Source organism: Scleropages formosus, chromosome 4, assembly GCF_900964775.1.
Source record: "Scleropages formosus chromosome 4, fSclFor1.1, whole genome shotgun sequence".
Lineage (NCBI taxonomy): Eukaryota > Metazoa > Chordata > Actinopteri > Osteoglossiformes > Osteoglossidae > Scleropages > Scleropages formosus.
In genome coordinates, this window is record NC_041809.1 from 25740655 (window position 1) to 25766497 (window position 25843).

Genomic DNA, 25843 nt, shown 5'->3' on the forward strand with positions numbered 1-25843 from the left:
CATTTATTCATTTAGCAGACGCTTTTGTCCAAAGTGACGTACATCTCAGCAAAAGTACACTTCCACACATCCATTGATTACACAACTCAGTTACACAACTAATTCTCTGTTCTGTCATATAATGGCTGTGGGTGGAAACAGAGGTTGCGTTTATTCCGCAGCAGACTGAATTTTTAGAAAAGAGGAATGGTAAAGAAAATGGAATTTATGGTCAAACACTTTCTAATATGTTCTTCTAATGCTATTGTCCATTATGCTCTTGTGCCACCTGATCTGAAGGAACATGGCATTTTCTTGCATGTATGAAGAACTCCAAAAAACTGAATAGGAGGCTGTTGACAAGACAATTCTTTGTCATTTTAAAGCAGACAAATTTCATGTTGATTCAAGCTAATAAAAGACAAAATAAAAGGCCCTTGCCTGACTTGTATCCTGTCCATAGAGTTCCCTGCCTCAAGCTCTATGTTTCCACTGGCACCATGCATTGCATGAGATGTTGATGAAAAGAGACTAAATGAGTCTTATGGCATTTTTTTTAAATTTAGGCTTTAGCCGATGTTCTTCCGGAAGCTAATCCTTACCAAAAAAAATTAAGACATCCGCATTATTATGCTTTCATTGTGCTGTAGTGGCTGGACTTCCCATTAGATAAGGTTAAAAACAGATTTCTAGCACAAGAACACTTTTATAAAGAATTTGATAAAGACTAAGTATTTATAGGAAAATATTAACAGGAATAATTACTATGGAAAAACTGACAATTGCCTTTGTGTAAAGACTTTTTGCATTTGCAAATTTGTTTTAAAAAATATTTTCACTGCATTTTTTTGTACAAATTCAGAAGATGACGTGAAGCAGCATAACTGTGTGGTGACACATGAATCGATAGGTCAATCGAGTAGGCCTGCTGTCACAAGTTGTTCTGCATTACTTAAACTGATACATTTTGGGACCCAATGACTATTAAGTTGAGAAGAACCAGAGCCAGGGATGATATATAGGAGGTGTTCACTGGTGCTCCGGTGATGACCTAGTCAAGAACATCAAGGCACCAGCATGACTACCATTCTGTTCATTTCCAAAACTTTTTACAAAATGTGATAACAGGCAATGCTTAAGGAGGACTGAATAAAGACACCAGAATATTACAGAGAGACCAAAGCACAGAATGTTAAGTCAGAGCTGGAATGGGCTCAAAAAACCCAGAATAATTCAGGAGCAAGACCTCTCCACAGGAGGCAAGAATCACCTGATTTTGCCCATTCAGTTTCAATATCACACGGTAACTCGCCTCATTACATAGGAAGAATGGAAAATTTACAGGACACGGCTGTCTATTTTTTCGGTTTTTTTTATTTCTGCCGCAGGGTTCTTTGATTTAAATCGTGCTGCCAGTGCTCATTTTTGTTTCTATGGAGACTTTTCTGGAGCAAAAAGGAAAGTGTGTAATGATCACTGTCACCTCTGTCGACCACAATGGTACTGCTATTCACACAGAACAACACAGCGTGTTCAGCTGGTAGCAGGGACATTCTGAGCCCTTCTGTACAGGTTTACATTGGTCTCTGTATCAAGTCCACCTTCCCTTTAGAAGGTATTTGAGTTAAAACGGGAAACAAGCGCATACGTGTGATAAAATCTTTCCCAAGTCCACCAGCCTGCAAGATTTCTATTGCGTGTTCGTGTTGACTACATTGTGGAATCACATAACACCCGTTTCCTAATTTGCCATAATAATAATTATAATAATAGTTCAAAATCTCGAGAAAAATTCAGCCACCTAAGAGAGTGTAAATCATTTCAGTATTTGGTACTCACACTTTGTCCGTGTAGACCGGATGCGAGGCTTTGCGGCTTGAGAGGATGACAACGGTGAAAAATATGAGGAGGAAGAGGGCAAGAACTGCTCCAATCACAGCCCCAGCCACAGTCACCATGGACAGAGCCTGTTTCTCGGACATATCTGCGAAGAAAACTAGCGTGGTGAGAACCCCAGCAAACACGTGGAAAAATAACAGCTCAGTATATCACAAACTGAAGAAACAGCACAGCAAAGACAAACAAAAATGCGGGCTACAGGACAGAGGTGCCGGATACAGGGAGAAGAACACAGCGCAGGCTGGAGACAGAAAAGTGAAGAGCGCAGGTCAGCCTCGGAAACGGCTGCGTAGCGCAGCAGTCCTCTTAAATACGGACATAATCCGAACACCTTACAACACGTTTGCTAGTGAAGGGTTACACTGTTCTGCGTCTTGGTACCAAAGGGACAGAAAGGCCAGAAGAGCAGAATGCAATGTCACTGTGCGCCTCACTGCGTCTTATCTGCAATTCATTTCATTCGATGTCAGAAACAGGTTCTGTATCTGAGCCTCCAACATCTGTCAGCTTTGCGTGACTAAGTGCTACGGGCTGACCCTTCCAGACAGATCTGCAGCAGGCGGGAGTCATTTGTCCATCCGCCTTGCGACCCCTCCCCTCCCCTCCCCTCCCCTCCCCTCACTCAAACAGCACACCTAACACCTGACTGCTCTGCGTGGGCCGAGCGCCAGCCTTTAATTATGGCGTCACGCTGCTCACCTTCACAACCCATAAACAACCCCCACTGCAGATTTGCCCCACTTTTACTCCGTCGCTGCATATTGCCAGTGGCACCATATTATTACCATATTTATTGGCTGCTTTTATACAGTCCTACTTGTGTGTTACAGAAAGCTTTGTGCATTTAAGACGACGCTTTTGTTGCATCTGTAGTCAGCAGGTCCAGACACCGTTTTCTGCTGTTCTCTCCCAGCAGTCTCTCCAGACAGGCTCCTGTGTGGCTGCGGTTCCCCTTGGTTGCTTTGCGTTCCTCATGCGTTACATCACAGACTCATTATCTGGCCCATCGGGAGGTCCGGGGGGGGGGTGAGATTAGTACCAATTAATAAAGATTAATTACACACAGAAACGATGGCCTCTGGACGGGGGGGAAGGCTCCAGCTGGGGGAAAGGGGTCACACCCTTCCGTTGCAGGAAGTAAGGGAAGTAAGACATGTTAGGAAGCCGGCATGACCCCCACTGGTGCGGAGGATTCGAACGGTGTTGAAAATCTCGATTCAGGAGTGTCAAAAATGCAAAGGACTGCGAAAAAATTACCTTAAACCAGCAGGGGGTGGAGTGATTACTGGAGAAAATGGCTCCACACCCAGTACGGGAACTTGGAGTTTTTTTTTCAGTACATTTTGAACCTCTTTGAATGGGAAAGATTATAAGCCACCTAAGCTGCTTTGGCTAAAAGCATCTGCTAAGAAAATAAATTATGCGAGTGGTTCTGGGTAAGCGCATCAACTGAAAGGTCCAGAACGTCCAGCTATAAAAAGAGAGCAGAGGAGAGGGCAGGACATGAGCAACAGGCAAGAGGAGTGTGTTGGCGGGAAAATCGATAACTCAGAAAGAACATTTCACTTACACAGTAGAGCGCACACACCGGGGCAGCAGGAAGCCGCCTGAAAGACATTCTGAGGCAAGCTCTGCACACCAGAGACACCCTGCCCTAATGGGGCCGTATTGGACAAGGTCACACCATCAGTACCACACACTAATGCACTTCCATATCCGTCATGGGCATAGCGATGCTTTCGGAGTGTTTTCAGCAAGCGCTGATCTCTTGTCTAACCAGTAAGAGAATATGGAGTAGCCTACCTGTTCATCCCATGGTTCAGTGTCAGATGCTGCTGCTGGTGCTGCAGGGACAGGACATGTGCTGACGTAAAGGCGGGGTTATGAAGAACACTCCTGGGGACCCAAAGGCCACTTGGGGGATTCTGAGACGTGCAGCTTAGAGATATAGGACTAGGAGGCACCACTGTGGTTAGAGCTGCTGCCAGATACTTGAAAGGCTCAGGTTCAAATCTTATTTCCTGCCGTGGTACCTCTGAGAAAAATGTTCATCCTGAATTGTACCCGTAAAAAAAGTTAGCCATCTGGGTAAATGAGTCAGTTGTAAGCTGATTTGGAGAAAAGTGTCAACTAAACGAACAAATGTGGTGTAACATGTAACCCATTTCAGGAAATAGTGGTTCGAATGGGTCATTATGTCAGGTCGTGCAATGCACCAGTAGGGCCGGTGTTCATATTTGCTGCAGATCAAACAAGAAGTGCAAAACATTTATCTAAACACACGCTGTAATAAAATAGACACACCATCATTTCCCATGCTGCCTCATCCTCCTTAACCCTATGCATTTAGGACTGCCTCACCCAGGCAATTTCCCAGAAACGCAACAGTCATGAGATTTTAAGTTCACGGAGAATTGGGTTTGCTCAAGAAGAGAGCAAATGTTGATGGATGGGAGGTGCTATTGTCTTCTCAACACCCATCCCGTGAAGTCCCACCCCCACCAGTTAGGTTGGTTCCGAGCAGACGGCACAGAGAGCCGCAACACAAGGAACTCCGCGCTTACTCTTACAAGGCCACCTCCAAAAGAAAGGAAACAAATCAACCTATCAATAAAGCATAACACCATCACGAAACTGGTCCATGTCCCCTCTACAGCAACATCAGGTCCACGAAGAAACTGAAGAGCTGAACTGCCCTTGTATCCACTCTGCGAGAGACAATAGAGATTCTTCAGAAAGGTCTATTCTATGCAGAGTCTTTCAAATAACAATGTATTATTTCCGTCTGGTTTTGCCCTGGGATTCTCTGAAAGACAAAAGCTGTTTTCTTCTGTTACGCTTTAAGAAGGGGAAATACACACTGGATATTCATGTATCCACTGGAGACCAGTGGTGTGATATTCATCCCAGAGGCTCAAAAACTCCTTTTTCTCACCTTCTAAATCTCCTCGGAAGGAGGTCAAAGTTTGAGAACATTTCTTGGCAAAGGCAGAGCAAAATAATAATAATAAAAAACCTCAAATCCCATGAACATAAAGACAAGTTCTGTAATAGCTGAGCTTCATCTTTTCAACTCGACATGCACTACAAACACACTTTTGTACAATAATCATGTTTAGAGAACAAAGAGTAATATTTCAATGTTAGGGTCAGAGGTTATGACCAAAGGTCAGACAGTGAAGAGACAGATTGCCTTTCCTGTTCGACCGCAATGACATTTGGCTTCTTTTGCCTCCTGCCACATGTCTGGATTCATTTTTATGAATGTCTTACCACAGGGGACAGCCAGTACTTCGTTGTGTGCACTGCATCCAAGACATTTTGCAATATGATACTCTCGGGATGTGACACACAATAGCCAAGCACACAACTACACACTGCCCAGGGCCTTCGAGCTCTGCTGTGTAACATCACCAAGTGCAGAGACTCGCATAGACTGTAGAGCTGTCACACACTCAAACTGTGCAGAAAAATGCAAGAAAAGAAACGAGATAAAGTCCTTATTCGTTCTTCACATGCGCACACACCTACGCGCACACACAGGGCTTTGCGTTTCACATCAGCATGCCTCAAACAAGGCTTAGGTAATGCGAGGAGTGCCGTGTGTGTGCCAAAGTACGGGGCAGTCAACACTCTGCAAATCGTGTTAATACTCACCGGCTGACCCCTTTCAGTCAGGATTTAGGACAAACACAAAGACGCGGCTTCCCAGGGACATCGGAGAAGCCTGTGGATCCGAGGGCGTTAGGGCAGGGGACTGAGCGAGCACCCCTCTGCACAAACATGGGGCCATTTACCTACCAGTCTCGCTGAACCAAGAAGGCTTCTACGGAAGATGGATTAGGCTGGGGTCACTGGTGTCTGAAACGGGCAGGGTGGAGGGCAAAGTATGAGCATATCAGAACCAAGGTGCAGATGGGCTCATCGGAGCACAGTGGATTACCGGGCTCTGATTTCCTGGCTAAAGCTCTAATCCAGAAGGTAGTGGGCTTCAAGGGCTACCCTGCATCCCACCAAAAACAGATATCCTTCACCCTAATGCGTCAAAATTCTCAGGTGGTAAAAAGCTAGGCTGAGAAGAAGCAAGAATTGTGTTCAAAAGGTCACAATTTAAAGTCCCAGGAGGAACCCTGCTGATGTCCCCTTGAATGAGGTTCCTGAATTGTTTGCGAACATACTCTGCTGTACACAAAGAATAAAACTGTAAGCACAGTGATTTGTATGAAGCCAAGTCCATTTGCAGCAAGTAAAATTATACTGAGTAAGTGAGAAAAAACAGTCAGAGCGCAAGAACACAAACAGGGCAGCAAACAAGGTGCTATTGTGCACCGATCCCCACCGTAACCTGAAACGTACACTGAAATGTGTCATATTGTGTCCCAAAGCCAACATGTCAACAGAGCTCCTCTGACAGATCCCATCTTTCTGGGGATGCAGGTCCGTAAATATTTTGACGTAGAGAGAAAAAGGCCGTAGATTTCAGGAGAAGCAGAAAGACCGAACCATGCAGCAGAATGCCATCGGATGAGGGAAGAGTGGGCAGGATTTGGCTCTCACACCTCATTAGTCAAATGTGAAATAAGAGCAGCAAGGCAGGAGAAAGAGGTGAAACTATGTTTAATCTGGTGAGACACCCGTTTCCTTCGGGAGGGAATGCAGATACAGGTGGATTTTTGGGGATGGGAAAGGGCTCCAGAAATGGACCGGATGGTTTACGAAATTAGTATGATTATTTCATCTGTCACAAAGTTACTCACCAGAGTGGTAAACATCCCCCCAGAAATAGTACACTTTCTCAATGACAGTAAGTTATTCACAGTATAGCTGGAACCAGGCAATTAGAAAGTCGCAGCAACAGTTTTTGCTCAAGCTCTAATTTGTTGAGCAAGGAATTTGCAGCGCTGAGAAAAACATATTACTCCCTTTCCCAACTTTCTCTATTTTTGCAGCTTTTGGCATTAAATTTGATTATGTCTCTGTTTTAGTAGTATATGAGTAGAGCCTCATAGAAAAGAAAAGAAAAAAAAATCAGTTTCTCTTTTTCTTGCTGTGGAAGTCAATGAAATGCATATCTGTGGAGGGGGTGTGGCAACTGCTCCCTAATTTTCATAAACCAAATTAATGGGGTAATTAGTCATCTATTTAGATAATGATTTTGGCCACTCCTGTCCAATATAGTTAACCTTTTTTCCTTTACTGGTAAAAGTGGGCAGAACTGATAGAGGCACATCACACACACAGTTAAAGGATATTTCTGAAGACCTTGCGAAAAGTTGCTGAGGACCAAGTGTGAACAGCGCTACACAGACACTTGAGGCTTTGGACCTCAATCAAACCACAGTCAGAGCCACGCTCATCAAATGGAGATAATCTGTAGTAGCGGCGATTCTGCCTACGAGTAGATTATCTTGTCAACGTCTCTTCGCGAATAAGGCACAAAATCATTCATGACCTCAAAAAGAACACCAGAACATCATTCAGGCAGTTGCAGGCCCGTCCTGTGCAGGCTCACGTTAGCGTCCGTAACCCACTAAGACACAGTGCAAAAATGGGATACATGAGAGAGTGACCAGACGGAATCCACTAGTCTCTTAAAAAAAAAAAAAAAAAGTACATTAAAGTGTCTACAGCTGACCAAAAAAATAATTCTCTTGGATGTCAATTTGTGTTCATTGCATTTGTTTGATCTGAAATTGAAAAACAAAATGCCTTCGATTTGAAAATGGAAAAATTAAACTGTTTGAAAACCATTTTTTGCTCAAAATGTTAAATATTTCAGATATGCCTCATTTATAGTTTGTCGCTTTATTTTTTGGCTGAGTTATTGTGTTCCGTGGTATTCTTGAGCAATCCGGGTGTAAACTAATCCAAACTGCCCATAATCCGTCAGTGGCTTCGTCGAACATTCTGGCTTTGCTCAGAGTTATGATCAATAAGTTAATATGGATCACTAGGTGCTTTTCAAACACAGCAAGAGAGTGGCGGTAAGGGAGGATGACATGTCCACCGAGAAAATTGTCAGGATTTTTCCAGGTGCTGCTGCTTAGGAATCTTTACTAATTGAGTGCAAGTGTTAAAAGCACCGTGAAGTTCTAGGTTAAGCTATTTGAGAGATTGGAAATACTGCACACCTTAGGGCATTCATTGTATTTAGTATTGAGAGATTTTGATTTCCACACTCTGTATGATTAAGAGAAAATAAGTCCCTTATTTTTGTGCGCGCTCAGAACCAAAAGCAGTTTTCTCCTTTTCCTGCAACGTACACAGACATAATTCACATTTTTATAATTTTGAATCAAATGAACTCGACGCCCACAGACCGATGTGTCTGTACCTTGACTGATAAAAGACCCGGACAACACCAGCCCTATTATGCCTTGCAAAAACCAAATACAGTATTTCATAGTAGGAATCATCTACCAAGCATGGTGACTGCAGTGATGTCTGGTGTCCTGCTAGGATCGAATCATGAATACATGTTTGTGTCAAAATTCTGGAGAATGGTAGGACATCAAGTCTGCATCGGAAACTGAAATGAAAAAAGTTATGGAACGGCCTAGTTGAAGTTCTAACCTGAATTAGATGTGGAAAGGTAAGAACTCATAATGCCTGAAAACCTGTAAATGTTGCTGAATTGAAGCAGTTTTGCATGAAAGAGTGGGCCAAAATTCCTCTACGGTGATGAGTCGTTTGTCGTCAACCACACAAAATGTATTAATACTTGCACAGAATGCATGTACAGAAGAAGTTGCTGCAAAACCACATTTGTTCCTTCCTTGCCTGGAAATCCACGCACACACAAACACACATGGTTGCCAAGTCAGATTTAACTGACTGACACTTCGAAGAATGAAAGGGCTTCAAATTCTGAGTGTGCTGGTTATCAGTGCACTAATTAAGTGCAGTGTTTTCCCATCATTCAGGATGTGACCATTTCCTGATGGTCCATCAAATGCTTCTGAGAATAGACCCTATACTGAGAAATTCTGGTAAAATGTTTCACCATGTTTTTTCCTCAGATTATTGCAAAACAGCAAACACCCTTTATGGGGCTGCAAATGTACCTCTCATGTTCAGGAAAGGAAATGTATTGGATGAAGTCACCAGGGAACTGGCCATTGTCACTGATTCAGGAGTGCGTTGCCATGGGAACAGGCTTCAATGTGGCTGGATTTGGTGGTGGGGGGCGGAGCTAGGAAATTATAGGCTTGAGCTTCCAGGGCAGGCAGGTAGCCTGAGTGCAAGTGGATTGATATAGATGGCCTGGTACAACTACCTGCAGGTTGGGTGGAGGCCATGTGGCAAGAGATGCATATGATGGCATATTTTTAAAAAAACACTAGATTGGCACTGACCATGTCCAGTCCCTGCAGGCTGTTTCAAAGCAGAGAACAAATCTAGGCCCTCTCTGACAAACAGGAAGCAAAATGTTAAAGGCAATAAAAGAATCATGAAATTGAGAGGCAGCCCTACTCAAGTCAGTAGAGGAATCACAAAAGAATGGTGTGTGGATTTGTGTATAACCCTGTTTAAACTGATTCCAACCTTCCCCATGAAAGGGCACATCCAAGATAACCCCAGATCAAACAGTTTGGCCATTCCAATATGTTGCATTTTACAAGAATATTTTGATTACCAGTTGCATACTGCTTTACAATTACTAGCAAATATTTGACATGCATTTTCAATAGCATTTTAAAAGCTGTATTTGATGACTGCATTGTACTCCAACCTTCAAAATTAAAATTTAGCATTTCTTCAATTGTACATTACAACTAAGTAATTGAAAGTACAGAAAATTTATTTGAACTAGGTCCAGTTGGAAGGGGGGGGAATGCAAAAAAAAAAAAAAAAAAAAAAAAAAAAAAAAAAAAAAAAAAAAAAAAAAAAAAAAAAAAAACTTTCCCAACATCAAAACTCACCATCTTCAGTCCTACTTTCACCCTGCATTTTTACCAGGGACAGACAGAATTTGCAAGGAAGAGCACAGGTAAAAACATTTACAAACAGTTGAAGAAAAAGGTGCTTTATTTCAAACTAAAGTACTCAAGTCCTTTTCATTCATACAGTATCAAATCAGTTAAATCCATCTTTCACAATAGTTACTCTTATTTACAAAATATAAACAAATGATTAAATACTGTGCGGAACTCAAAAAGAACAGAACAAGAACACACCTTTTTCCCCATTATACTTTGTGAGGTCGTGGTGGTGGTTTTAGTGCGTTCTTTTGTCAAATTCATTAAGCTTTGTAGAAAAAAGGAGGGGGAGGAGAGGGGGAAGAAAAAAAAAAAAAAAAAGAAAAGAAAAGGCAGCATATATAACAAACACACTTAATGTGGAATCCAGCCAGCCTGTGTTGCAGGATATCATGTTCACCCCACAAACAACTCCAGTGGCATTTATTGTACATTTCTCAGGTTCTTTGCAACTTGTGTCACAGATGTCAATTCATAAGGAAAAGGCTATTTCAGTGTTTCCTTAAAAAAAAAAAAAAAGAAGCTAAAACACAGGTACACAGTGGCAATATAGGACAAAGACTGAACATAAATTTGGTCTGTCAAGACCAACATGTGTACAGAAGTGTCCCCTAACTGCAATCTACCTTTAGTCTGAACTTTTGACACTGAAAAGTTTACTGCAGCTAACAATAACTGTCATCAGCAAAAAAGTCTTAGTCAGTAACACCGCTGTAGCTTGTGATAGTGTTCATGCAGCCAAGTTACTGACTGACAAGCATACCACCATGTGCATAAATGCACCTACCTATTAACACACCAGTCTAATACCACTCATCACATTGCTCAACCAATTACATGGTGGTTTTTACTCTCCATCTTGTAGAAGACAAAGGTTCAAGTCAATATTTTATTGCAGTATCTTCAAGAGAGTGATGGGTAATTGGCAGAAATTAATGCTGCAGAAAAATGTTTCGGGCCAAAAAGACCGTATAGTTCTGGCCTCAAACCCGCAGTCCCAGAGATTGTGTTCAACATGCATATAGCAATTGAATGTTAGTGCTCCAATGACAAGACTCACCACTACTTGTCTATGTTATGAGCTGCCTATTTGAGACATAAAGCCATCTACTTCACACACAAATCAGGGAACAAAAAGGCACCAGTACTTTTACCTCTTTTCAAAATGCAAGTTATTAAAAAAAGAAGCTTGCAAAAAACCAAATGTAAACAAATATGTTGAGGAGCTGGACAGAGGATTAGGAATGGAGTGAGTAAAATGAGCTCAGCAGGTACAAAGGGTGGATTTCAGAGAGGACCTCCCAGTACAATAGAAAAATAGTTCTACCTTAGATAGGTAAAACTACAACTAATTAGGCACAAATGTATGCTGTTTACATGACTTCAGATGAGCAACTGTCTTCCTGTGCATTGATGGAGCTGAAGATACAGCCGTACTGCAAGTGCAACGCTAAGGGCCCCCACCAAAAAGATGCATTAAAAAAAGCTCCATTTGAAAAGAACCTACTACACATGACAAGCCACATGTGTGGTGTGACATGTGTGGGTCAGATGCAAAGTGAATTTATGCTGGGACATCTGAACATACTGATGCATGGACATAATGGTAGTGGCTGCTGGAAGTTAGAGTATGAGGAAGAAATTTAAATAAAGTTTGAGTCAGCAGAAAACCACAAGACAGACAACTGCTCCTGAACCATAACTCTCCTTCCACATACAAATTTCAGCTGTGCCCTTTACCACAACCTGGACAAAGCTCTCCTCTGAAGCTTGCCACCGGTTCAAATGATATACCCCATCACAAGCACCATCTTCACTGACCTACAGCTTCAAACTGCAGTCTTCATAGTGCCAGCAATCCACCTGCAAAGAGTTCTCCATATCCTCATCCTGGTTTCATCTCATACACATAATCAAGCAAGCCTGCACAGGTTCTTTTCCAAGGGACTAGGTTTCATTTTTGCAGAACATCCCAGTAGTAACCAAGAGATAGAAAAAAGGGAGCAGTACAAAGTAATCAAACTTCAATTTGACCTGACGCACAGCTTAGTGAAGCTTAAAAATATTTACATATTGTAAGTATGTGCACTTCTGTGTATGTTGAGGTTGACACACAATGTAAAACTAGCCATGGAGTAGCTGAGTAATGCATTTGAAACATTAACAGCAAAAGACAAAAGTATCCTGACTGACATTTATCACTCTTTCCACCTGCCTGTCCTTTCCACACTCTAAATATAAGCTTCACCCACTTCTACCCAATCTTTCTCCTTGTACAGAACAGTACCAGTTTTGCAGTAAATTTCCAAGAAAGGAGATGTAGGATCCAAGGAACCACCCCCACCCCACATGGTGGGTTTATTTGTGGGGGGAATGGGTTGTCTGGTGCTGACCTGGTTTTTCTGCAGCACAACACCCTCCTCAAACACTTGCAAAATAAAGGGGGGGGGGGGGGGGGGACTGTCACCAGCCTCCAGCCATGTGAGTTTCAAAATGATGCATTTGCAAGTGGCATTTCCATGGTAACCAAATTTCTGTCAACAGCAACAATTAAACCCTTTGTTTCTTTTTTAATTGGGTTCACAACTAATTCAGTATTAAGTGTCCCATCTATTACAATAAACAACCAAGAGTACTTACTGCAACACTAATCCAATCCTTTTAGTTGGGGGGGGAGACAACAAAATACGTTGAGATCTTGAAACATCAGAAATCCAAATTGTGTGAATAAGTGAGATAAAAAGCTCAACACTAAACAGGCAACACATTGTCGCTACCCCACCCTTCACCAGTACAGCAAACACTGGTGGGACATATTGTCAAACAAGTGCAGTGTCCCAGTGAAATGTCATGCACACATCTTGTGTACAACTTGATTTTTATTCTCATGGAGATTTGGGGGGGGGGGGGGGGGGGGAGTGTTCCACTAACAAGTGGGAGTTTAAAATAATGTTCTTGAATAATCTTCTTAGGACTTTGTAGTTTGATTTCATCTACTATTGTTATAATTTCCTCGTTTGTCATGGTGAGCAGCCCTTCTACACGTACCACTCCCTGCGCGAGATCACAGAGCCATCCATGTGGGACACGTAGTCACCATCTGGGCCGTTGTCATAGGTGTCTTCCTGCGAGTAGGGGGTGCTGCTGTTCACCGAGTTGTGTGCGTGTAAGGAAGGGGGTCCCCTCAAATTAGCACCAAGGTGACTGTTATTTTGTGGGTTACAGTAGAAGCCTGCCTCCCTCAGCACCCGGCTGCGGCCGTTATTGGCCCTGTCACCCCACTCTTCCCGGTCCTTGTCAGAATACACAATTGTGGCCTTGGAGTCCTGACTGCCCTTCCCCTTGTCTCCTCCACACACATCCTGCAGCTCGTGGGGCTGTATCATGTCCAGCTGGGGCTCCTTCTGCATGTCAGCTGGGCCCAGGTACTGCTTGGTGTAGTAATCACCCCTGAAGGTACGGCGCTGCTTCCTGTAACAGGCCCCGCCCAGCACCAGCAGGAGCAACAAGAACAGGGCCCCACCCACTGCTCCACCAACAATGGTGCCCAGGCTGCCTTCAGACAGGGAAGCCACTGTTGGCGATGTGAACTGGGCACGGCGCTTGTTGATAGAAGTGGTGGTGAGGCCGTTAGCCGTTAGAGCAGGTAGGGGAGTGGTGGGTAGCATGGTGGTAGGAGGAGGCTCTAATGGGAAGAGAAGGGAAAGAGGGAGGGGTGTAGAGAAGGGATAGACAAAAGTAGAGAATGTCAATGCCATCTACAACAGCTTTTTTTAAGTTAGGGTTGATATGAATGGCTACAGGTCACATGACCCAAACACTCAATTTAGCTACAGAAAAACATTACATTTTTAGGGGCTACTTCAAACCTCCTTGAGTGTGAACTAATATCAAATTACACATAACAGGATCATATGTAAGGGGTCACACTACCATCACAGATATCAATATGCTTAATAAAAACAGAATACCTTAGGTTAATTACTCCCCATCCAGGGAAAAAAAAAAAAAAAAAAAAAAAACCTGAGACTGCAATATTCACAAAAATTAACACTACAGGAGTTGAAGGGACTTTGTATCAAGTTTCAGAAGGAAATTTGAATCCCCAGTGCAACACACAACCCATAGCTTTTCTGTAATGTGAAAACCTCACCAGGTTCACTAGTGTAGCCAAGCTCATCATGTATTATGGTGGAAAGAAAGGAGAGCACAGAGCATGAGGACAACAGAACAAGGTGACCAAGCTGATGAGTAAAGGAGCATGAGGAGGTGCTACTATGATGAGGAGGAGGGAGTATCTTGAGGTAACTTCTGGGTAAGTCAGGGGTTGGTTGGGGGTGGGTGGGAGGGGGCTGGTCAGCACCACCATAGCAAAGTCAGTCGAGATTAAATTTAAAGTCACAACCCAAGGTCCAAGCGAACAATGATCATTTTGACCCTGTAGCTAGTTTCACACTCATTCTGATGAGAAATGCATGGTCATGGATGTTGATAAAGGAAACAAGCACTGTAACCAGTTCCAGTGCAGATCTGTGTATATACACATGAGACCCTCTCCCAGAGTACAGCAATGAGGCATATTTCAAGGTCAAGGGTACAGCGATTACCTCCCAGGTTACCCAATACAACACATCTCAAAGGAGCAATGCTTACATGTCTTTGTACACGAGAAACACCACAGTCCTTTCATTTGCCCATGAGCCCAATGGATGGCAACTATATGTATGTGAACAATGACAGTATTCACATTATGCACCTTTGTATTTGTTTAGTGCAGATTAAAGTAGTTACCAGAACCATATTTACCCACTGGGGTAAAACAAGTCAATTTGGAGTATCAGCATCCAGCTCCATATAGAAGTTTCCACACACAAGGGGTCCAGGGTGAGAAAGACTACCCACCCTGGAGGCTTTCCAGGATTTTAATGTATAAAAAGAACATGTCTGAAAACAAAGGATGTTCAAAGCAGGAATAAAGGAGCATTAATGACCAACAACACCTCATATTTCCTGCTCTGTATTACAGCAGACAAAAGCAGCTAACCGAGTCACTTACTTCATAGTACAGCAAAGTACACTTATACACATAGGCATGCACACATGGATGCTTCAATGCTGGCATCATAGTTCAGCTCAAGGGAAAAGGAGAAACTGCGGTAAACAGGAAGGGAAAGAGCTATTGAATGTTTCATGAAGGTCAGCCATTATCTCTCTGTCAAGGCTTTTCGTTTCTGCACAAAGCAAATTAAAAGCAAAAAGCAGATGAAAGCTGGTGTGCAACAAATATAAACAATCCAGAGGCAGTCTTGAGATCAGAAATATTGAAAAGGTGATTCCGAAGCTTTTGCCATGGGGGGGGGGGGGGGGGGGGTAATACTGTAAGCTGGCTATAAGTTCAAAAATTCAGCAAGTAAACCACTGAAATTTGCCATCTTGTTGAACCTGCTGTACAAGGGCACATGTGTAAGCCTTGTTCATTCACATACTGAACACTGGACAAGTCTAACCATTTTCCCCTCAGAGCAATCCCTTAACCCTGGAGAACTGCAATTAAAAAAAAAAAAAAAAAAATTAGATGGAGACTTCCCAGAAAGAGAAACGACACTCCATAACAATCCTGTATTCTGCAGAGTCTCAATAAAACGGTGAGATTGGAAGACGACGACTCCTCACTCACCTTGAACCCGGATCCGCGTGTCCCTACTCCGCGAGCCAATGCGGTTCTCCACCTCGCACCTGTAGACTCCCGAGTCATTGCGGCGTACGGGGCGGCTGAAAACCAGGGTGTTGTTGAAAATGTACACATCCCCAGGAAGGTCACTGTCCAGTCTGGTTGAGAGAGAAAGCAGAACAAGATTGTTATACCCTGGTGCAGAATGCAAAGTAGACAAGACCTCCAGAAAATTTGGAATATGGAACATTTAACTGAAGTACCCTGGTGTTTATTAATCTGAATATAAAGGTATTGACCAGGAGAATCATGTGTAAGAGAAAGGTTTGGGAGAAAAATATTTTCCATCAAAAACAGGATTAATTGTGAATAGCTGGTACAAAGTGACTGCATATTAAACTCATTACCAGAACCTCTTAGTGACACAGCTAATATCTTTTACAGAGTAGTAACAAGGTTACCCCAAGGAGTTCAAAAATTTAAAACCTGGTTCACATGAAACTATAAGTCAAAAACCCAGATTTAGATTAAGTTCTCTGCAATCAAAATTTGGCAAATCTTCAGCATGACCTCAATCCAGCTGCTTCAGTTACACACCATGTGCTACAAATGTGTAGCATCTGCAGAAATGTGTCATCAGTGTAACTGGACCATAGCTGCAGCAGTCTCTACTACTGTACCATCACTCCAATGAAAGCTTTAGTCCTGTTATTTGTTTGGCTGTTGCTTTTCTCCAAAGCCACTTGAGAAAAGCAAGAAGTTATGTCTCTGTATTAAGCTACTTACAATGCTTTACCCATTTATACAGCTGGATAATATCTACTGGAGTGCTTTGCACCAGGCTACTGCATTGGGAAAACAGATTGGAATCCACATCACTGGGTCTAACCATTATGCTATCTGCTGCCCCCAGGAACTACAGTGGTTAGACACACCACCATACAAAGTATCTCCAGTGCAGGCTTCATCACTGTCCTACAGAGATCGTATAACCCTTACTACAACCTTACTATATAAGCAGGTAACATGTTACCATGGCACTACATTGAAGGAAACCACCTGTGATGCCCACCTGGTCCAGGTGTATAAGTGGGCTGGTGGGTTTGCGTTGGCTCGACACTGGAGCTGAGCATTCTCCTGCCCAACGTACCAGTCACTGCTGTAGCCCACTACTGTGATGTCTGGAGAGACTGAAACAGAGGAAGCACAAGTTCAAAAATGGCCACCAGCAGTAACAGTTTGGACAGTGCAGCAGATCTCCTTTTCTCTCAGTTCCACAGTAAAATGCAGGCTTTCTTTAGCAATTAGGGCCCTAGATATGCTGCACTGTAATCACAAATGCCAGTCTCTGCCTCATTCACATGTCCACTTACTGCTGGCTGCCAAACTATCAATTTTTTATTAAAACTCTAATGATGAATATCAGCTTTGACTTGGGCTTGCTCAGGAAGCATGCATTAATGATTAGAACACTAAAAGGAAACATCAATGGTGGGTTTATGGGAAGGAAAGCACTGAAGGGGAAGTGGCAAAGAAGAACTAAAAAAGTAAGGAAGCGGGGTTGGAGGTTGCAAGGGAGGAGGGGGGCTTCCTTGGGTAAAGAGGCAGAGACTTCAGATAGAAGACTTCACTCTACAGCCTGAAGGGGAATACATGGCAGTAAAGCTAATATTCCACATGGTCACTGTAAGAGTTTGGACAAGAAGAAAGGCTTCCTTCTGACTGGCATGGAGCCCTATCCTGCACATCAGATCTCTGTTCATCTCTCCACTCTGCTTACCTTGTCATCAAGCTGAAAAATCAGAACCTCACCACAGAATCACATTATATGCTCAAGAACTTAAAGTAAAATCATACTGCCCAGAAGCCCCCTGCCTCTCTATTTGGCCCTGCCCACTACAGACCCACTCACATTGGACGTTGAGCTGGTAAGGAATCCGGAAATCTGTATGCAGGGCTGGGTGTCTCACCACACAGGTGATGTTGTGTCCCTGGGCATGGCGCGTGGGGTGCCAGGTATACTGCACTTGAGTGGTGGTAGTGCCATTGGGCTCCACCTGCTGGCGCACCTGCGAATGGCCAAACAACTCTGTCTCCCATGACACCTCTGCAGGGGGTCTTGCCCGCTCAGCTGTGCAGGTGGCCACCACAGTCTCATTCCCACCATCCAGGAGTGGGGTGGAACCCGCTGACACATACACCTTGGGCTCAACTGAGATGGGTGACATAGCAAGAAATGGAACAATACGGAAGAGAGGTTTAACAGTGACAAAAATGACAGCACAATTTTCCCAACAATCTAGTTCCACTGGCATTTACATTTATTCATTTAACTGATGCTTTTCTCCTAAGCAATTAACGATGTTAAATTACTTACAATTATTTACCCATTTATATAGCTGGGTCATTTTTACTGGAGCAATTTTATGCAAGTACCTTGCTCAGTAGTACGACAGCTGGAGGTTGGAATCGAACCTATGACCTTTGGGCCTAAAGGCAGTAGCTCTAACCATTATGCTACCAGCTCTCTTCTCTAACTTAAGCCACACTACCAACTATGGTACCAACTGCCAGCCTCTATTGACAAATGATCCAGAAGCGGTCAATTCATGCAGATGTATGCAATTTGAACAAAGGCATAACATCACATTCTGTACGATTCCACAAAATGAAGATTAACAAACCCTGAGCACAAGACATATTTCACCAAAAGGCATATAATCACTATGAGCAGCTACCTCTCACTTTCACTCGCCCTCTCCCCCTCCTCCTCCCTCTCGTGGCCTGTGTTCTTCACAGCCTTTCCCCTCTACCCTTTCCTGTCCCTCTGTCTTCTCTTCTCTGTTCAGCTGTATCTGGATCAAACGGTAAACAGTATCAACTGTCTCCCATCTGCAAACGTCTGACACCGACTGGGAAGGAGAGGGAGACTACACACTAGTGAATGAGAGGCACGGCACCAGGCTGAGTGGTGCAGGAATCACACTTCCCACCCCTTCTACTTGCATCACAGCTGGTACTGCTCTCCACTAGCCTGACCACACAGATCTCAGCAGCAGCTCTTCACCCATACCTTGAGGGCTTTGGGAGATGTTTCTATATTTATACAAATGTATTGTATAAATGTGTAAAGTGTCCACAGATAGACGTGTAGACTATGTATGTATTTACCCCTATGGATGCATGCAAGTTTGTGTTGAGAGATTAAAGGACACCACTGCTGCACTTCTCATGCCACAAGGACTCGCTGTAGCACACACCTGACCACGTTACTGGGAGAAGCATGTATGAGTCACACTGTCTCAATGGAGGCTCTTGCACAAAACAGCATCAGAGGCAGATTGAGCCCTTGCCAGGCTGCCACTTCCAACCAGGAAAGGGCACAATTACTGCAGCACTTATTTGTCAAATAGGCATGTTGAGAAAGCTCTAAAGTTTCATTAATTTTAATAGCCAAGTATTTGTGAATTCATACATTTCTACATGCAGCCATTCAGAATTACAACTTTTCTGCTCTGTGCTCCAACCTTACCATAAAAGCTTTCTTCCGAACTGCACAGTTAAGTCGCACAAGCAAGCATGTACATGCTGAGTCTACTGCACTTGAATATCATCATGCCAAGCAAGTGATATTTGCTTCCACATCGTTTCCCTCTGAAGCACCATGCCTGCCCTCTGTTGCCCCATGTCCTGGAACTCCATCACTATTTCTCTTGCACTAAAATGTGTCCCTTCATGCCCCTCATTACCACCCATTGCTCAGATGGTGAGACGGACTACATTGGTGAGAGTTGGTACGTCATGTCACACACTGAGGGGTGCTGTCAGTTATTAAATGCAGGTGATTCTCAAAGACTAGCATATTTACTAAACAGCACAGGTCATAATTTGCTATTTTTTGTGTGAGTGTGTGTAGGAGAAACGGACAAAGCTTGAACACATACAGAAATAGAGGTTAATGTTTAGTGGCTTTAAACCCGTAGTACTTCGGATTATGAATATTTATCACCTCTTAATTAGCCCTGAATTTCTGGTCTGAGGAAGAGGCTGTTTGGCAGGGGGAATTCAATCAGTGGAACTCATTTATCTCCTTAACGGAGAACAGATATTCAGGGAAGAAAACAGCCAAAAAAAAACCTCCCTTTCCTGCAGCTAAGTTCAAAACGTGAGTGTTACACTGAGCAGACATTAAAAAAAGTTGATACAGTAATTCAACCCAAAGAACTACACTTCCCAGTACCCTCAGTGAGATAACCACCCTGAACTACAATTTAAAGGACCCACAGAGCTCATTCTCCTGTGAATTCACAAATCTGACATTACAATATTTTCTACAGAATTTAAAAAAACATAAATGTGAAATAAGTATAGTAAGCATAAAACAAAAACCATTACTAGAAATTTACTGGAACAAACTTTGAAAGTTCAATTTTAGTTGATTATAAACTATGTTTATTAATGAGAAAAAGTGTGTTCATATGCCAAAGAAATTATGTAGTTATGGAGGTCAAGGGGTTAAAGGGCCTTTACATCAAGAGCGGGTAGGAATACACATAAAATCTATTCTAGGAAGGAAGAAAGGAAGGAAAGAAAGGGGGGTCCATAAACTTCAAACCAGTGACAAAAAAGAAGTTCTTACCTAGGACAGTGACGTACGTAGAAGCCTGGGTGTTGCCCAGCGGGAAGGTGGCCACCTTGCAAGTGTACGTGCCAATATCGGAGAAGCCCACATCCGTGAGCACAATAGTGGCATCGTATGGTGAGGGTGAGCGGAATGACAAACGCTGCTTATACTCGCTGGGGATGGAGGTGCCAAACTGGGGGTTGTACACTGCCAGGGTGACGGTCCCTGACGGCAAGTGACGTTCCCAGGAGCTCTGGGTGAGACTGAGGTTGGCGCCTACCTCCACCCGGCACCCCAGCGTGACATTCTTCCCCAACACAGCACTCACTCTTTCCGGCACAAGCACCTCACTGCCCATTGTGCCTGGGGAGCAAAAGGACAAAAAGACAGACATGATCACAAAGGCACAGCAAAAAGTAAAGATGGACCAAAACACTTCCAATGTGTGTGATGTGTTACTGCTGTCAGCACATTCCACCTATTTTTTTTTTTTTTTGCCTCTGTGGTGCATTTCAGATTATACTAATAAATAATGTAAGTCTGAAAGAGGAAAACTGCCTGAGAAAGGCAGAAAAGGGCACATGGTTGAGAAGCAGAAAGGGTCAATTAAGTGTTGTGCATATTACGCGATAAAAGCAACATGGGTTAAACCATTGAAGACAGGACCCATCTCTCGGCAAGGTTTAGCACTTTGGCGACAGAAGTTCCACGCACAGCATGCATCATGCTGTTACGTCAGTACACACACACACACACACACACACACACACACACACACACACACCTTCAGTCTAGGAAGTATTCCCCCTTCATTCCTAGTCCTCTTTACAATTTTCCAAATCAGCAGCACACAATGTGCCCAGCCTGATCAACCCACACTCTGTGCATCAGGATACTCCTCTGGTACCCCTGCTTCAACAGACTGTACTAAGCCCTGCAAGGCATACTCCTCCCATAGAGCATAAACACTGCTAGTAGATGCCACCTGCAGTGCTCTGTTACCCTCTACTACCATGAAACTCAGACACATGGCCTGTGTCTGGGAAGACTATGTTCACCAGTGGAGCCAGCGGGGAATCCATGGGCAGGGGGCCAGCAGCTCAGTCAAAGGCTCTGCTAGAGGCACTCTGCAATTACAGTTTCACAATAGGAAACACCTATCAGATAAGCACTGTATTTCTGATTAATGCGTTGGATCCGAAGGCTGCTGTTGGGGACGTTAACCACACATCCACAGGTGACACAGCAGGAAATGACTGTCATAAGTTGCTGATGGAAAACATTCATAAACTTAAGCAACAAACTGTTTCAAGGTGCTTGCACGCTGAAGGGTGTTTAAATTGGCCACATAAAGGAAGGAATCCCTACGGTTGCTACAACACTAAACACAGGAGAAGGAAAGATGCCCAATGAATATCAGAAAAGACAACCATTATTAAACTGGAACTTTGAAAGTGACTTAGTGTTAGGTCTGTACACTAGGTTTACAATGATATAGCCATTCACACTCTTGGGTAATTTTTACTGGCTCAATGCAGGGTAAATACCTTGCTCAAAAGGTACTATAGGAAGAGGTAGGATTCAAACTTGTGTCCTTCCAACTGTAAAGCAACCGTTCCATTAACTACAAAACTGCATTAATAAAATTTAATAACCACATTAATATTCATTATATCCAACTTCAGTGGAAGGCAAAGAGAAACTGCACAAAGCTCATTTGTGTTTATGAGGTGATTGCAGTGACTATATGGTGATGTGTACAGCTTTTAGCTAAAGTAAACAAGCAGACAGATGCAATTACCTGTTATGTTCTAGTTATTGCCATTAAAAAGGTTGAGGTAAGTGCTCCAGAACTATGACTTACTACCTCTGAAGGTGTGGAGCTCAGTCAACACAACATCAGTGATGTAGTGCAGCACTTTGCATTGACAGGGTATATGGGCATTCATACCAGCCTCTGCCCTTACAGACATTTTCACCATTCCCTGGGCAAAGATGAGATGAAAATGAAAGGACACTGATGGCTTTTACACGTGACTCAATGCACTTACATTTTTTATGCTTTCATTTGGAGCAAAAACAATTGTCTTCTGGCTGCTGGGCCAGCTGTTCGTTACCCCACTGAGTGCTCCCGCTCACATTTAGAGGAGGACAGCATCTGAGCTTCTACAACGCACCACCACTTCACACAGGCAGGAAACAGGACGATCTCAAAGGGAACGGAAGGTGAAGAGAAATTCACCTCTGGAACAAGATGACAGAACCAATTAAGACTTTCCTTGTTCTTTTGTTTAACAAGCTTTTCTGATCTGCTGGCAGTAACAGTCTTTAGGATACTGTGTTACCTCCCCAACCACCACACCCCACCCCAACTCAATTCAATTCATTTCCAATCCACTGACCAGGACGACATTTTAACTTAGGACAGCCACCAAAAGCTGACAGTGAGGGAGATGAGGACATCTAGAACCTCAGTGCAGCAGCTGGACCAATCTAAAGCAAAAACCATAGATTGTTGGTGCCTTTCACCAGCCATACAGATTGCCACCACTGAGCACAAAACCAAGCCCAACCAATACTATGTCACCCAACAGGATCTTTCCTCTTTACTCACCCTCCCCAATCACCCAAACAGTCAAAAACTGCCTTGTGCATCTTCTCCATTTCCACTAGAGGCAGAAGGGGCTGGAAGTCCAACTTAGTCAGCAGCCTCCTTGACTAAAGCAGGGTTTTTCCAGTAGGATTAAAGCAGGAAACATGTTTACATTATTCATCTGCAATTAAAGTTGCCATTCCTAGGAATGTATTTTATTTTTTTTTAAACCATGTTTACTGTGTAGTAATTTTGTGCACGTGCACTTTATGTAGTCCCGTGTAGGCAGCTTTATGTTTTATGTAACACCAATGCCCTGGAGGACTGTTTCATTTCACTGTATACTGTACCAGCTCTACATGGTTGAAATAACAAAGCCACTTTGACTTGACTACAATTCCCAAAAAGCCCTTCCAGGATAGAAGGGAGCTGACTAACAGTCAAATACCATTCATTCAGTCTGAGGACCATACCGTTTTTCACCCCATGCTTGCCTTATTCACTCAACCCAATTCCCTAGCTTTTCCCAGGAAGCTAAATTTAAGAAGATGCAGGTTTCAATGAAACCATGTTTTAACTTCTGCACAGTAATTACCTACTTATCAAGGTAGAGTATATGGCCCTCAAAAAAAAACAAAAAAAAATCACACATTTGAATATTGAATTGTAAACTAATGCACAAGCTTTAAAACTTTCTGCAAAACTAGCAAAAAGCACTTAAAGCACACCTCATTGCATTATGCGGTCATTTTAACTGCAGCATACTAGTGCATTGCTAAAAGGAGACCTACAAGAACCTCACCAATGATCTCACGTTTACACGAAAGAATATGCCACCTCAGCAGAAGCTGGTTAAGAAGGTTGAGCTATAACACATTAACTATTGCCAGAAAAGAGTGCAAGTGTGTCACATTGAACGGGCTTGCTCACTGATGACACTTGAACTTTATTGTTCCCTTCTGCAGGGGTGGAGAATGACCATCCCTTGATCCCATTGCTTCATCTTCTGCATGGCCCAAAACCAAATGTCAACCAGCCAAGTAAAACAAATAGTAAAACAGCAGCCAAGAAAAAGGTAGCAGATGAACGGAGGACAGGCTTCCTTCCCAGAGTGCAGTAAACATTAAAGTTAATGCACATTCTAATCACTACAAACTGACTATCAATACAGTACAATACTGTCACAGGGTAAGTAACATACTTGTGGGGAAACACTTCAGTGTGTTTGATGTGCCAAAGGCCATTCGCTACACACAAGTTTCCTGCATCTTCTGGAGAAACAAGGCCAGGCAACAGGGGAGGAAATGCATCTGTGGACTCTCAGTAAAAGGACATACTGAACAGAACAAGACAAACTGTCACTGACAAATAAGGGTACAATGTGATACACTTTTCATCTGAATTGCATTTCTTTTGACACCCCCACAATGTCGCACCATCACTAATTGCATCAAGCTGCAGCCTAGAACTACTGTTATCGTAAATCAAAACCCTCCACATTGCTTGGCAACTGGTTCCAAACATTCCAAGACCACTCACTGTGCCAGCAACCCCCCCACCACAATTCCCAACGTGAAACGCCCAGAACACACAAATATGGCCCGTTTCAGTGTTCAGCAGGACTGTGCTCTATTCCTATCCACTTTATTCCTGTGAAGCTGAAAATAAAGATACACAGCCACAACACAAACAAATCAAAAGGCATGGATGCTGTGTGACACATGGAAAGGGGGTTGGGGGGTTCACAGAAATAGTCTCGTCACTACAAGATTTCAGTTATTTCTCTGGCACAGCAGGCTCTGTGTACCCATTCAGGTACACCTTCATGAGAGTTAACTAAAAGCCAGCCAGAGATTTGGGGGGGGTGAAAGCAGGAGGTGAGGCCAACCAGATACCCCCCAAATCCTCTCAACACCAGATCTTCCTAGTGAGGAAGACCAGCCCAAGATTAATAAAAACAAGCACAGAGTCATAAATTCAGATTACGTGAAACAGGGAGTTGCGATTGTAACATCTACAGATAAGGGTTGAACTATGCATGTGTCTACATGTGCATCATTATTGGAGAGGATCAAGGCTAAAATTGACACTCCATATTAAAAGTAGCTTCCTTTACCTCAGGTTCCATGACATCAGGGGCCAACAGTCAAGCTGTCCATGACCTATGACCCCCCACCCAGGACCTCACCCCTACATGCAACTAGCTGCCTGTGGTCTTACTGGTGGAATGCAGTTAAAGTCTAAAATAAACCAGACCGCACCATGTTTAAAAAAGTCCAGGGCATGGAGCCCTAGACTCAACAGGGGGCCACAGCATCTGTCCTTTGAGGGAGGTGGGATGTGAGGGCTTTCCAGGAGGCCATGGTGTTATCTTCAGTGGGAGACTCACTACTCCCCATTTCTCCATCACCCAGCTGATTTAGTCTATGTTATTTCTTCCAGCAATTTAGATTCAGCACCTGGTTCAATGGCACAAGAGAAAGGCCAATTTAGGAATTTGTACCAGCAACATTGTGTAACAATGCAGGTAGCTACCCCAATCTTGTAACGTTAGCCCTACTTACAGGATCGGCTCCAGATGGAGCTGATAATCACGTGCCTCCTCCCAACTACATTTTTAGTGCAGGCCACCCACCAGTAGGACAAGAGGACCTCAAGTCAGTGCTTTGCTTGCAATGGCTGGATCACATCTGAGAGGGATAGCTTGTGCCATTCCAGTCTGGGTCCCACCATAGGGAGGCAGAATGCCCAGGATTAATGTACTGACAGCCTCCTGAGGCAAGGGGGTGGGCCACCTACCACAAGCACTGCAATAATTGCTAGTCTTCTTTGACACCCGATACCCCGCGGTCTTCACTCTGGAACATTACATCATTTCTATGGCTGTCAGATACTTTCATCCAAAAGACACAGAGAGAAAAGCATTTTGTACCCTCACCAATTCTAGCTGAATACTCCAAGTTGGCCCACATTCAGTGCCACTGCTAGGGTACAGCAGCACTTACCATCATCAAAACCATCTTCAGGTCAGGTTCTTAAAAAGCTAATGTGAAATATTAAATACCTTTTAAGAGATCGCTCATGGCTGAAATGCTATG

General features: G+C 43.4%; 1 protein-coding gene across 2 annotated transcripts in view; it reads right to left on the minus strand.

Moving 5' to 3' along the window:
- The window catches only part of LOC108921308 (nectin-3-like protein), a 47388-nt gene that overhangs the window by 6340 nt on the left and 15205 nt on the right, over window positions 1-25843 (minus strand). Inside the window, exons 2-6 of one of the 2 annotated variants that reach the window (XM_018730744.2) lie at window positions 20168-20515; window positions 17441-17740; window positions 16601-16718; window positions 15535-15686; window positions 1819-1963 (exon numbers count right to left, since the gene is read on the minus strand). In XM_018730744.2, coding sequence (XP_018586260.1) covers window positions 1819-1963; window positions 15535-15686; window positions 16601-16718; window positions 17441-17740; window positions 20168-20515 — 1063 coding nt within the window. Of the gene's footprint in view, window positions 1-1818; window positions 1964-12760; window positions 13543-15534; window positions 15687-16600; window positions 16719-17440; window positions 17741-20167; window positions 20516-25843 lie in introns of those variants that run through there. The other variant, XM_018730743.2, reaches the window with a different exon arrangement.